A 12,080-nucleotide genomic window follows, 5' to 3' on the forward strand; every position below is an offset into this window, starting at 1 on the left:
GCATACTGAGGACTGGGTTGCTGACAAAGTGAGGACCAGCATTTCCACTTTATAAATCAACACAATTACAAATATCTACTTCATGAATGGCATCTATAAAGAACTACTGGTTGCAGTACCATAAAATGTCTACAGGTGGAGCCCCAGAGCAAAAAGGGCTGGAAAACTTTTTCGATTTTTTTTTTTTAATTTTTGGTCCAAAATTTTACACAAACTCATACTATGTCGACCAAATTATTATTATTTTTTTTAAATTGACCAAAAATTTTTGGTCCAAAATTTGACAAAAAACATTTTAAAAAATTTGGGGAAAAACGTTTTTGTCCAAAATTTGACAAAAAAGTAATACTATACTATATCGTCCAAAATTTGAAAAAAAAATTTTTACCCAAAACTTTTGGTCCAAAATTTGAAAAAAATAATTGTAATTTAAAAAAAAAAAGTCTTTTTTTTTTTTTTTTTGACAAATCGAGTATAGCATGTTATAGCAACCTAAGGAAGTGATTTCAATGAAAACAAAGTGAGGACCGGCCAAAATGTCCTCACTTCGTAAAAATGACCTCACTTTGTTGGTTAAAAACCCTCACTGGTCCTCAGTATGCCGCAAGTACAAGAACACACACACACACACACAGAAAATAGCAGTTAAATAGTCAATAGTTTCAATAAAAAAGTGAATTTAATAATAAATCCATGATAAACTAACAGTGCTTCACTGGACGTCCCTGAACGCCTCATCGTCACGGTTACCGTTTGTCGTCGTCAGATGAATCCTCGCCGCGCGTCCGCTCCCCGCCCTCTGCCCGTCCTCAGTCGTCGGGCGTCGCCGCGGGGGGCCGGAGGGTGGCGTTGGCGCAGCAGCGGGTTGATGGGGTCGTAGCGGGGGCGGGGCAAGAGGCCCGGCGGGAGCTGCGGCCTCACGTCGTACTCGCCGCCGATGATCCCGGGCAGCGGCGGCTGGATGGGCAGGGGCGCCGGGATGAAGATCTCCCGAGGGTGAGGGAAGAACGGCGAAGGGAGGAAGTGGCGGCGGGAGGCGCGGCGGCGCTCGCAGTGGCGCTCGTGCAGCGTTTTGTAAAGCTGGAAAAAACGAGAAACGGAAAACGTCAAAACTCCCGTCCTCGCTTTGCTTTCTCCTCACACCAAACCCCATAGAGAAAGTCAACGATTTTAGCTCACGGGGGACACAGGAGCTGCTGGTCCGCTGCTGCCTCGTGTGGTCACTTTGTGTCACTGACGTACGGCTGAAAGAAGAACTTCAAAAGCTGAATTTTACAAAATGAGACGTGTGAAGTTAGTGACGGAGGCAGCGGTGGATCAACGACTCCAGTGAACTCCTGTGTCTCTGTGGCGTTAAAATCGCTGATTTTCTCTATGGGGTTTGGTGTGGGAGAGTGAGTGGTTTTAAATAATGAAGCAAACATGTTCTTAAAGTGTCGTAAACTACTTCTTTTTTTGTCCTCGTCATCCCAACAGCAGGGGGCAGTGTCTGTACATCATTAAACCTCATTTTAAAAAGCCTGAAGTTAACTTTTAAACCCTGAGACGCTGTAAAAGTCACGTGATCCGTTTCCCGATAAACGAGTAAATTTGATCAGCTCACGTCTTTCCAGTTTGTCTTTGTGGACATCTCAGGAAGTGGACCTGAAAAAAAAAAAAAACCCCACATAAAAACATGTTTTTACTGGCGATAAATCAGTGACATCATCATCACCAGCAGTCACGCGATCCTCACCTGCAAAGTCTCGGCGGCACAGGTGTCGCCACAGCGTCCAGTCGGCCGCCGCCGCGTTCAGGCGCCGCGAGACGGCGGAGAGTCCGAGCACGGACGGGACGTCCAGCAGGCGGACGATCCGCAGGAGGAGCTCGGCGGGAAGAGTGGCCAGGCCGAACGCCTCGGGCAACGCCATCGCTGCGGGAAACAACCGCCACGACAACTGGTAACCATAGCAACGGTGATTTAAACTCAACGTTTAATAAAAGTGTGCATAAAAAGTTCGTACCTTCTCTGGCGGCCGCGATCAGCGGGTACGACAGCTGGTCTTTGAAGACTCGCGACAGCTTGCGCAGGTTTTTGAACGCGTCCGCCGCGCCGTCGCCTTGACAACAACAACGATGACGACAAAGAAAAGAGGAGGGGTTTAAGAGAAGCGGCTGCGGCGAAACGGACCAATCAGAGGCGAGGGGATCGCGACGCTACCTGGCCACCCGTCCGTCACGTAGCTGCAGGGTTTCACGCAGAGTTTGCGAACGGACGCGACCGTGTCGTTGGACTTCAGCGTGGCTGCGGGGGTCAAAGGTCAAAGGTCAAAGGTCAGAGTCAATCCAGTGGTTCTCAAAGACGGGCTCAGGACCCACAGATAGATCACGGGTGAAAAAATGTGTGTCCCAAAAAAAATTTGCTACATTTTTTAGTTTTACTTTGTTTAACAATTCAAAATGACATCATATTTTACTGATAAGATTACAGATTAATTAACTGTTATAATCTCGGGTCCTTGAACTCACCGGTGACGACGAGCACGGGGCCCATGCACATGCCGATCACCATGGCGACGCTGCTCTCGCACAGAGGGTGCGTGTAGTGAAGCCTGTAGCTGTCGCCCGACGACCGCCACCCGTCCGGCATCTCGCCCGGCTTCAGCTCGCAGGCCTGAGGGCGTGGAGAAAACGAACGCACTTTGCCGTCAAAATAGTAATTTAAGCGGACACTTAAAAGCCTCCGCTTACGTCTACGATGTTTTTAAGTTCGTATTCACGTCTTTAAGTCACTTTTCCAGCGGGAAACTCAAGTTCGTCTTCCCACACCAAACCCCATAGAGAAAACCAGTGATTTTAGCTCACAGGGACAGAGGAGCTGCTGGTCTACTGCTGCCTCGTGTGGTCCCTTTGTGTCACTGAGGTTAATATACACAAATGTTTTCATGCACTAAAGTCATAAAATAAGACCTTTAAACTTAGCGACGGAGGCAGCAGCGGATCAACGACTCCTGTGTCGCAGTGATGTAAAATCGATGATTTTCCTCTATGGGGTTTGGTGCACTCTTGGCGTCTGGCGCCTTGCGTCTCACCTGAGGGACGAAGCCCGTCTCCGTCATCAGCAGGTGTCCCGCCACCATGATGGCGTCGGCGGGGCTGGTGACGCCGGCGCTGACGTACAGGAGTTGCAGAGAGGCGGGAGCCTGGCCGTCGTCCACCTCGCCGCACAGCATCGGCTCCCAGGTGCACGGCGGCGGCCGCGGGTCGGCGGCGGTGGCGGCGGCGGCCTCCTCCGAAGTCTCCGCGGCGTCTTCTGTCGTCTCCATGGCAACGTGTGTAATCACACGAGTCTCTCTTGCGTTGGTGGAGCTGGTGGTGGTAGCAGCGGCGTTAGCGGCGGTGGTGGTGGTAGCAGTAGCGGTAGCGGCGGTGGTAGCAGCAGTGTTAGCGGTGGTGGTAGCAGTAGCGTTAGCGGTGGTGGTAGCAGTAGCGTTAGCGTTAGCGGCAGACTCCGGCAGGACGACGCAGATCAGATCCCCGGAGACGATGCCGCACGACGACAGAGTCTGTCCCGAGTCGGACAGAAACTCCGATCCGTTCAGAGACAAACGGAACGGCGTGTCCTCGCTGAGGAAACCAGGAGACACGCGTCACGTGACCATCGTCAAAAAAAGCACTTCAGAGCGAATCATTGTTTCGGAGACGACCTCTGACCTGAGTCCATGACCGGGCAGGAGTGCGTCCCTGACGTGATCCGTGAGTTCGGTCAGAGTCGGCTCCGGGTTTTCCAACTCCACCCTGCAGGTCTGACGCCTGATCCGGATCCGCAGCTTCATGCTGAGGACGATAGGCAGTGATAACATGGAAAAGATGCTGTTAAATATCAAATAACATTAAGGACAAACATTAGCCGAATGTATTTTCTTCACAACGCTGAACATGAATTACTTCCTTAAAAGGCGCCATATGTAAGAATGTGGCCAAAAACGGTTACTACACTCAAATTCAAAACACCGAGGTCTTTTAGGTTTCGTTTTCTGACCTAACTGGCAACCCGTGGTTGCTCGGCAGCTGAGACTCTACTGACTGCAATGATAGGTAGACGGCGGTAGGTGGCGCCACATGACTTCAAAACATAAACATGATTTGCAGTCTGCAAAAAACATTTTTAATGCAAATATTTTGTCTGTACTGTTGTTGTTGGTGAGTTCAGTTTGTTATATGAACATTATTCCTGAGTCTCTGTGACATATTAGGAGGATTTTATGATTTATTACATAATGCACCTTTAAATACATGTATTATTCTTTTTTTTATTCATAGTAGTGATAATATTACAAAAACAGACTCCTACACAAGATGATATTTGCATTTTTGGTCACATGATGTCCCAGAATATAAGTCCAGCACGTGACTGTACCATACACTAACCTGATAAATGTGTGATATATAATGTTTGAATGTATAAACACAGATTTCTCTTTAAATCAGCTAAAAATCTGATGGGGTTCGGTTGAGACTCATAAATATCCACACAGAAACATGACTGCTGTACTTTCTAGGAAACTAATACTTATAATTTTATTAAAAAATGTTTCTTAATGTATTTAAATAAAGTTGCGTCAAAAACCATTTGTTCTGATGAGTCACTGACGCTGTTTTACAGCGCTAGCTTCGCGTTAGCCCGCGTCTTAGCTCCTAATTCTGCTTTTTAAAACTTTATTTCGCGTTAAGCAGCATCAGAAACACATTTTTACTCAATACACAACGTAAAATATTTACTTCAGAGAACAGTAATTCACTTTAGAAGCAGGTGAATGACATTAAAAACACAGTAAGACTCTGGTTTAAGGACAAATGTGACGTTTCGTTTTCGTTTCTCTGGCAGCGTCGTTACCTACCGCTTCGCTAACTCCCAACACTGTTCAGAATGAAGCTAATGTCACTTGGTTTTAACCACTAGTTTAAAAACGAATCCATTTCCGGTGATGAGATCACTCACATATGCATTTATAACAGCTCAAAAACACTCACGTGATGAATTAAAGCGATGAAATCAACATTTCCATGACTTTCATCTGAGGAATCGCGATGTAAACACAGCACAGCAACAACCGGAAAACGTGTTGTGTTGGGTACAGCTTAAAACGGTGCCGTTTCCGGGAATTGCTTTCAAAATAAATGTCGCGATGACAACGTATTTTAGCAATGTGGTGCAATTATTTTAAGTTTTTGTCCATTTCAAACTCATTTATAAATAATTACACACGAATTACGATAAATAAACCATATTATGTTGGTTTTCGGGCCATTCGGTTGCTCTGTATTTTATTTTATTTTTTAAAATAATGATGTTAGTGATTTAAACTGTCATCAATCTATTTTTTCCACGATTGATGTCAAATCTTAAGATTATTTAACGTCAAACAAACTGTTTATTCACCACTAACCTACTCTTTATTGAAAGTATTATGCTCAAATTGTAATCATTGTAAAAATTCGTGCTTTTGTTCTGAAAAGCCGGAGCACGAAACTTCCGGCATCGCCGTAGCTATCTTTGGAGAAAGTAACAAAACTACAATTACGGCAAACACGTAAATGACGTTGAATCACCGTATTCTAATTAAAACAACTGTTTTGAAACCAAATGTTATATGTTTAATTTTTACGTTCAGAATTCTACTCTATCCACAGTCGTCATTTATTATTATTTTCATGCGTCACGCCAAAGTCACAATCGCGTTTTTAGACTCTCTGACTGCTCGCGAGCTTCCGTAGCGCTCAGTCTGCTGGCACTTCTTCGCTTCAGACCGGCGAAGCGAACGCAGCGATAAACCTGCGAAAGTGACGTTTTGTGGCTCGGAAACATGAGCCGAAGTTACAACGATGAGCTCCAGTATCTGGACAAAATCGGCCTCAACTGCTGGAGGATTAAAAAAGGCTTCGTTCCCAACATGAAGGTGGGAACGTGTCAAGCGTCAACGTGGCTAGCCGGTTAGCTTGGTGATATATCGTTGACAGTGCAGTGTACACTTATTAGCACATGTTGGCTAGTTTTAGAGACGTTTAACCAGGGAACGAGACTTCGACTGAAAACGCGAAATCACTGCTGCTGGTGCGAAATGACGCAACTGTCAGCAATGAGGTGTTAGCCGAATTAAAGGGAACATCCCAATTATTAGACACAGTGTAAAATACGTCAAGTAATATCACGTAGTTTTGTTAAATAAGATCATAAACATTTAAATATGCTAATTTACTATATGAGTTCAGGACACGATCTTGACCTGAGCTAAAATGGAGTATCTGATATGATAAAAGATGGTTATTTAATGTTTGGAAGGTAAATAATAGTAGATAAATTACCTTTTTAAGTATTGATTAAGTCAGTAATTCTGATTTAATAGTTTTTAAACACAGGAAGAGGTAAATAAAGAGAGAATGTCAGGCTTTGCAAGATAAACACTGAAAAACACAATACAAGAACTATTATGAGGTAACACAAAGGTATAACTAAACAATAAATGCATTTAAAAAGAAGCCAGATCGTACGATAAAGAATATTCATTGATTTATTTGGTAATAAAACATCTTTCGTCTTTCAGGTCGAAGGCATTTTCTACGTCAACGAACCTCTGGAGAAACTGATGTTCGAGGAGCTTCGTAACGCCTGTCGAGGAGGAGGTCAGCTCGCTGTCGTCGCCTCCACCGCCACTTCCTTCATCTCACCTTTACGTCTTTAATGGTTTAACCATCTTCTTTAACTCCGCCCCCCGCAGGTATCGGCGGCTTCCTTCCAGCCATGAAGCAAATCGGGAACGTGGCGGCGCTGCCCGGGATCATTCACGTGAGTAGAAAGGCTTCGATCTTCAGAGAAACGAAAGAGAAAATGTCTAACGGTTAAATTAAAATGATCTGATTGTTCGTTAAGAGGTCCATCGGGCTCCCTGACGTCCACTCGGGATACGGGTTCGCGATCGGAAACATGGCCGCCTTCGACATGAGCGACCCAGAGGCGGTCGTGTCTCCAGGTCTGTGAAGTTCCTTACTTTTAGCCTCTTTTAGCTCTATATGCTAACATGGAGAATGATGATACTGCAGGAGGCCACCATGGGGGCGGGCGATCTGATCCACATTTTTTTTTGTCCTGTAGGTGGCGTCGGCTTTGACATTAACTGCGGCGTCCGTCTCCTGAGGACGAACCTGGACGAGAGCGACGTGCAGCCGGTGAAGGAGCAGCTAGCCCAGTCGCTCTTCAACCACATCCCGGTGGGAGTCGGATCCAAGGGAGTCATCCCCATGGGAGCAAAGTAAGACCTGGATCTGTCCGATCCCTCCCCGACAGGAAGCTTCCTGTTTCTCGTCTCACCTGCGTTTGTCCTCAGGGACCTGGAGGAGGCGCTAGAGATGGGCGTGGACTGGTCTCTGCGGGAAGGCTACGCCTGGGCCGAGGACAAGGAGCACTGCGAGGAGTACGGCAGGATGCTCCAGGCCGACCCCAACAAGGTCTCGTCCAAGGCCAAGAAGAGGGGCTTGCCCCAGGTAAGCTAGCAGCGGCACACCGTACGAACTTGTAAAAATAAAGCTAGCATACCGACCCCAAAAAGGTCTCGTCCAAGGTCAAGAAGAGGGGCTAACCCCAGGTAAGCTAGCAGCAGCACACCGTACGAACTTGTAATAAATAGCTAGCATACCGACCCAAACAAGGTCTCGTCCAAGGCCAAGAAGAGGGGCTTACCCCAGGTAAGCTAGCAGCGGCACGCCGTACAAACTTGTAAAAAAAATAGCTAGCATACCGACCCCAACAAGGTCTCGTCCAAGGCCAAGAAGAGGGGCTTACCCCAGGTAAGCTAGCAGCGGCACACCGTACAAACTTGTAAAAAGATAGCTAGCATACCGACCCCAAAAAGGTCTCGTCCAAGGCCAAGAAGAGGGGCTTACCCCAGGTAAGCTAGCAGCGGCACACCGTACAAACTTGTAAAAAAAATAGCTAGCATACCGACCCCAAAAAGGTCTCGTCCAAGGCCAAGAAGAGGGGCTTACCCCAGGTAAGCTAGCAGCGGCACACCGTACAAACTTGTAAAAAAATAGCTAGCATACCAACCCCAAAAAGGTCTCATCCAAGGCCAAGAAGAGGGCCTTACCCGAGGTAAGCTAGCAGCGGCACACCGTACAAACTTGTAAAAAGATAGCTAGCATATCGACCCCAAAAAGGTCTCGTCCAAGGCCAAGAAGAGGGTCTTACCCCAGGTAAGCTAGCAGCGGCACACGGTACAAACTTGTAAAAAATAGCTAGCATACCGACCCCAAAAAGGTCTCGTCCAAGGCCAAGAAGAGGGGCTTACCCCAGGTAAGCTAGCAGTGACACACGGTACAAACTTGTAAAAAAATAGCTAGCATACCGACCCCAAAAAGGTCTCGTCCAAGGCCAAGAAGAGGGGCTTACCCCAGGTAAGCTAGCAGCGGCACACCGTACAAACTTGTAAAAAGATAGCTAGCATACCGACCCCAAAAAGGTCTTGTCCAAGGCCAAGAAGAGGGCCTTGCCCCAGGTAACCTAGTAGCGGCACACCGTACAAACTTGTAAAAAATAGCTAGCATATCGACCCCAAAAAGGTCTCGTCCAAGGCGAAGAAGAGGGTCTTACCCCAGGTAAGCTAGTAGCGGCACACCGTACAAACTTGTAAAAAATAGCTAGCATATCGACCCCAACAAGGTCTCGTCCAAGGCCAAGAAGAAGGGCTTACCCCAGGTAAGCTAGCAGCGGCACACCGTACAAACTTGTAAAGAAATAGCTAGCATACTGACCCCAAAAAGGTCTCGTCCAAGGCCAAGAAGAGGGGCCTACCCCAGGTACGCTAGCAGCGGCACACTGTACAAACTTGTAAAAAAAATAGCTAGCATACCGACCCCAAAAAGGTCTTGTCCAAGGCCAAGAAGAGGGGCTTACCCCAGGTAAGCTAGCAGCGGCACGCCGTACAAACTTGTAAAAAAAATAGCTAGCATACCGACCCAACAAGGTCTCGTCCAAGGCCAAGAAGAGGGGCTTACCCCAGGTAAGCTAGCAGCGGCACGCCGTACAAACTTGTAAAAAAAATAGCTAGCATACCGACCCCAAAAAGGTCTCGTCCAAGGCAAAGAAGAGGGGCTTACCCCAGGTAAGCTAGTAGCGGCACACCGTACAAACTTGTAAAAAATAGCTAGCATACCGACCCCAAAAAGGTCTCGTCCAAGGCCAAGAAGAGGGGCTTACCCCAGGTAAGCTAGCAGCTCCGTCGTCCCGAGTCTGAACGTAGAACGAGTTAGCTGAAATTTTACACGCGTTTGTTTATCGCAAAGCTGGGAACACTGGGAGCAGGAAACCACTACGCCGAGATCCAGGTCGTGGACGAGATCTACGACGACTACGCCGCCAAGAAGATGGGCATCGACCACAAAGGCCAGGTGTGCGTGATGATCCACAGCGGCAGCCGAGGCCTCGGACACCAGGTCGCCACAGGTACGACGTCGGACGACTTAAACATTGCAAAGTTTGCGAACTGAAGTATAGCTTGTGTTTTTTTGTTGTTGTTGTTGTTGTTGACGACAGACGCTCTGGTCGCCATGGAGAAGGCGATGAAGCGGGACAAGATCACGGTGAACGACCGGCAGCTAGCGTGCGCGCGCATCACCTCGCAGGAAGGTCAGGATTACCTGAAGGGCATGGCGGCGGCGGGGAACTACGCCTGGGTCAACCGCTCGTCCATGACCTTCCTCACCAGACAGGTACGGCGAGGAAGCGCTAACGCGAGAATCCGCCGAATCGCGTCCCCCCCTCTCTCCGATCACGTCGTTCCGTTTCTTCTTTGCAGGCGTTCGCCGAAGTTTTCACGACCACGCCGGACGACCTGGACATGCACGTCATCTACGACGTCTCGCACAACATCGCCAAAGTGGAGGAGCACGTCGTGGACGGGAAGCAGAAGACGCTGCTCCTTCACCGCAAAGGCTCCACCCGGGCTTTCCCGCCGCACCACCCGCTCATCCCCGTCGACTATCAGGTGCGCGACGCCGTTAGCGATGCGTCGTTAGCGTCGTTAGCGGCGGTGATTTGACGACAGGATTTTTTTGGTGTTTCAGCTCACGGGTCAGCCGGTGTTGATCGGAGGGACGATGGGAACCTGCAGCTACGTCCTCACGGGGACGGAACAGGGAATGACGGAAACCTTCGGTACCACCTGTCACGGAGCGGTAAGAGTCCAGATCCGATCGTCGCATTCGCTTCGTCGCAAACTTCAGATTCACGTTTTTTTTTTTCGTCGCAGGGTCGCGCTCTTTCCCGAGCGAAGTCCCGCAGGAACCTGGACTTCCAGGACGTTCTGGACAAACTCGCCGACAAGGGCATCGCCATCCGCGTCGCGTCGCCCAAACTCGTCATGGAGGAGGCGAGTAGAAATGTTGTAAATCGAGTTAAGCGAACTTTTCAAGTGGCTTACGTGGTTTTTTTTGTTCTTTTTCAGGCTCCCGAGTCGTACAAAAACGTGACGGACGTCGTCAACACGTGTCACGACGCGGGGATCAGCAAGAAGGCGATCAAACTGCGACCGATCGCCGTGATCAAAGGCTGAAGCCGCCCCCCCCCCCGACGCTACGTCAGAGACGATTTAACAGAGACGTCGGAAATGTTGCGCGAGAATCTGCAACGAGACGTCACTCGGTTTAAGCACTTTTTCTTATTTTGGAGGGGAAAAAAACAGACGACGACGACAACCGAGTGAAAATTTTTGTTTTGTTTTCTGTGAATAAAGACGATCCCCGAGAAATGGATTTAACGTCATTGCCATTTTCACGACACTACGGCATCTTTATTTAAGAGACGAGCTACGACTTTTTGTTCACGCGTCCTTTTAGCGTCTCTCTCAAATGCTGCAAATTTGAGCTGGTGGAGGGGGCTTTTATTGTGAAACCCTTTTTTAAGGGTTTTAAATGGTGCGAGTTTCTTTACGTTGTTTTTCGAGTAGCAATAAAGTACTTCCTGTTAAGATATTTCACAATAATAATTTAGGCTAAAAGGGAAAAATTCTAGCAACATTTTTATTTTCTTCTTTCTCTAGTTTCATAATTTTTTACATTCACATAAACCTGGAAAACTGTGAGGATTTAAAGATTGTAAACATTTTTTTGGGTACATTTTTGCTTTAAATATTTTTGGAACCACTGATTTCTGCAGAAAATTTGCTGGGAGCTATTTTCAGTTGTAGATTTTAAATAAAAACACAAATAAATCACTCCAATTCCGATTTTCCTCTTTTGAGTAAACACTTTTATTGGTTCTAACAGAAACGTAACATGAAAAAAAAAGGGAAAGAAATCCACACTTTTAACCATCAAAGAACAAATTCATTCATTTGGCAACTTTTGTTATCGCAAACTTCATCAAAAAAGATCATCGTTGAAAGAAAAAAAAATAACGTCAAATGAACAGCAGATGAATGAAGTGCAAGAGAAGTGCAGATGCAGAGTGAAACCACAGGGTGGTGCCGTTTTACAACTAAACCTAAAAACTTTTTACATCCTTTTTCTACTTTAATACATTTTTCATTTAGCGTAAATTCCGATATTTCAAGTCCGAAGATTTAAGTGTTTTTTAAGGGATTCGCAGTTTCTTCAGTCTTAAGTTGCCGCCACATAATTAGCATTTATTTACGTCGACTCGAAGAAAAAAATTAAATAGCATTTTTTTAGCGTAGCTATTTTAAGAAAATCGTATCTCTAACCGACTTTTTTTTGAAAGTAGTGATTGGATTAATTCATTATTCATCAGCTCATTCGTTCAGGCACTTTCTCTGGGTAAATACATAAATATATGAAACAAAATTTTAGGTTTTTGCGATAAATTTAAAACGGTTAAAGCAGGTCAAAGTGTGCGAGTTGTATTTTATCGCAATCTCGTCGTCTCCCACCGATTGGATTCCTTTTTCTTCGCTCCTTCACAGTATTGATCGCAGTCGAGCTTTTGCATAATCGATCGTCAAAAATGCGTCGTTACGTTAACTGTACACAGGCAGATTCACGTTTTCACAACGGTGAGTTAGCGGCTTCATGAACGCGTTTCTACAGAA

General features: G+C 46.6%; 2 protein-coding genes across 4 annotated transcripts; one reads left to right on the forward strand and one right to left on the reverse strand.

Moving 5' to 3' along the window:
• Positions 1-660: 660 nt before the first annotated feature.
• Positions 661-5,884, reverse strand: fbxo7 (F-box protein 7). Of its 2 annotated transcripts, none has more exons than XM_083902599.1 (9): positions 5,816-5,884; positions 3,694-3,816; positions 3,072-3,606; positions 2,509-2,653; positions 2,201-2,284; positions 2,004-2,099; positions 1,736-1,912; positions 1,604-1,644; positions 661-1,080 (listed from the first exon to the last, which is right to left on the reverse strand). In XM_083902599.1, the coding sequence occupies exons 2-9, from the start codon at positions 3,813-3,815 to the stop codon at positions 763-765; spliced, it is 1,518 nt and encodes a 505-aa protein (XP_083758725.1). In that variant the 5' UTR covers position 3,816; positions 5,816-5,884; the 3' UTR covers positions 661-762. The 2 variants fall into 2 exon arrangements, with proteins under 2 accessions (XP_083758725.1, XP_083758724.1); XM_083902598.1 differs by lacking the exon at positions 5,816-5,884 and adding an exon at positions 5,014-5,113.
• rtcb (RNA 2',3'-cyclic phosphate and 5'-OH ligase) lies at positions 5,777-10,913 on the forward strand. 2 transcript variants are annotated; one of them, XM_083902597.1, is made up of 13 exons: positions 5,777-5,939; positions 6,585-6,663; positions 6,759-6,826; positions 6,911-7,010; positions 7,133-7,289; positions 7,365-7,485; positions 8,899-8,934; positions 9,319-9,478; positions 9,569-9,744; positions 9,831-10,019; positions 10,099-10,209; positions 10,284-10,403; positions 10,479-10,913. In XM_083902597.1, exons 1-13 carry the CDS (start codon positions 5,847-5,849, stop codon positions 10,584-10,586), a joined length of 1,518 nt encoding a protein of 505 aa, XP_083758723.1. In that variant the 5' UTR covers positions 5,777-5,846; the 3' UTR covers positions 10,587-10,913. The 2 variants fall into 2 exon arrangements, with proteins under 2 accessions (XP_083758723.1, XP_083758722.1); XM_083902596.1 differs by lacking the exon at positions 8,899-8,934 and having other exon boundaries at positions 7,365-7,521; positions 10,479-10,910.
• The last annotated feature ends 1,167 nt before the right edge of the window (positions 10,914-12,080 follow it).

This window comes from Microchirus variegatus (genome assembly GCF_963457635.1).
Source record: "Microchirus variegatus genome assembly, chromosome: 16".
Classification (NCBI taxonomy): Eukaryota; Metazoa; Chordata; class Actinopteri; order Pleuronectiformes; family Soleidae; genus Microchirus; species Microchirus variegatus.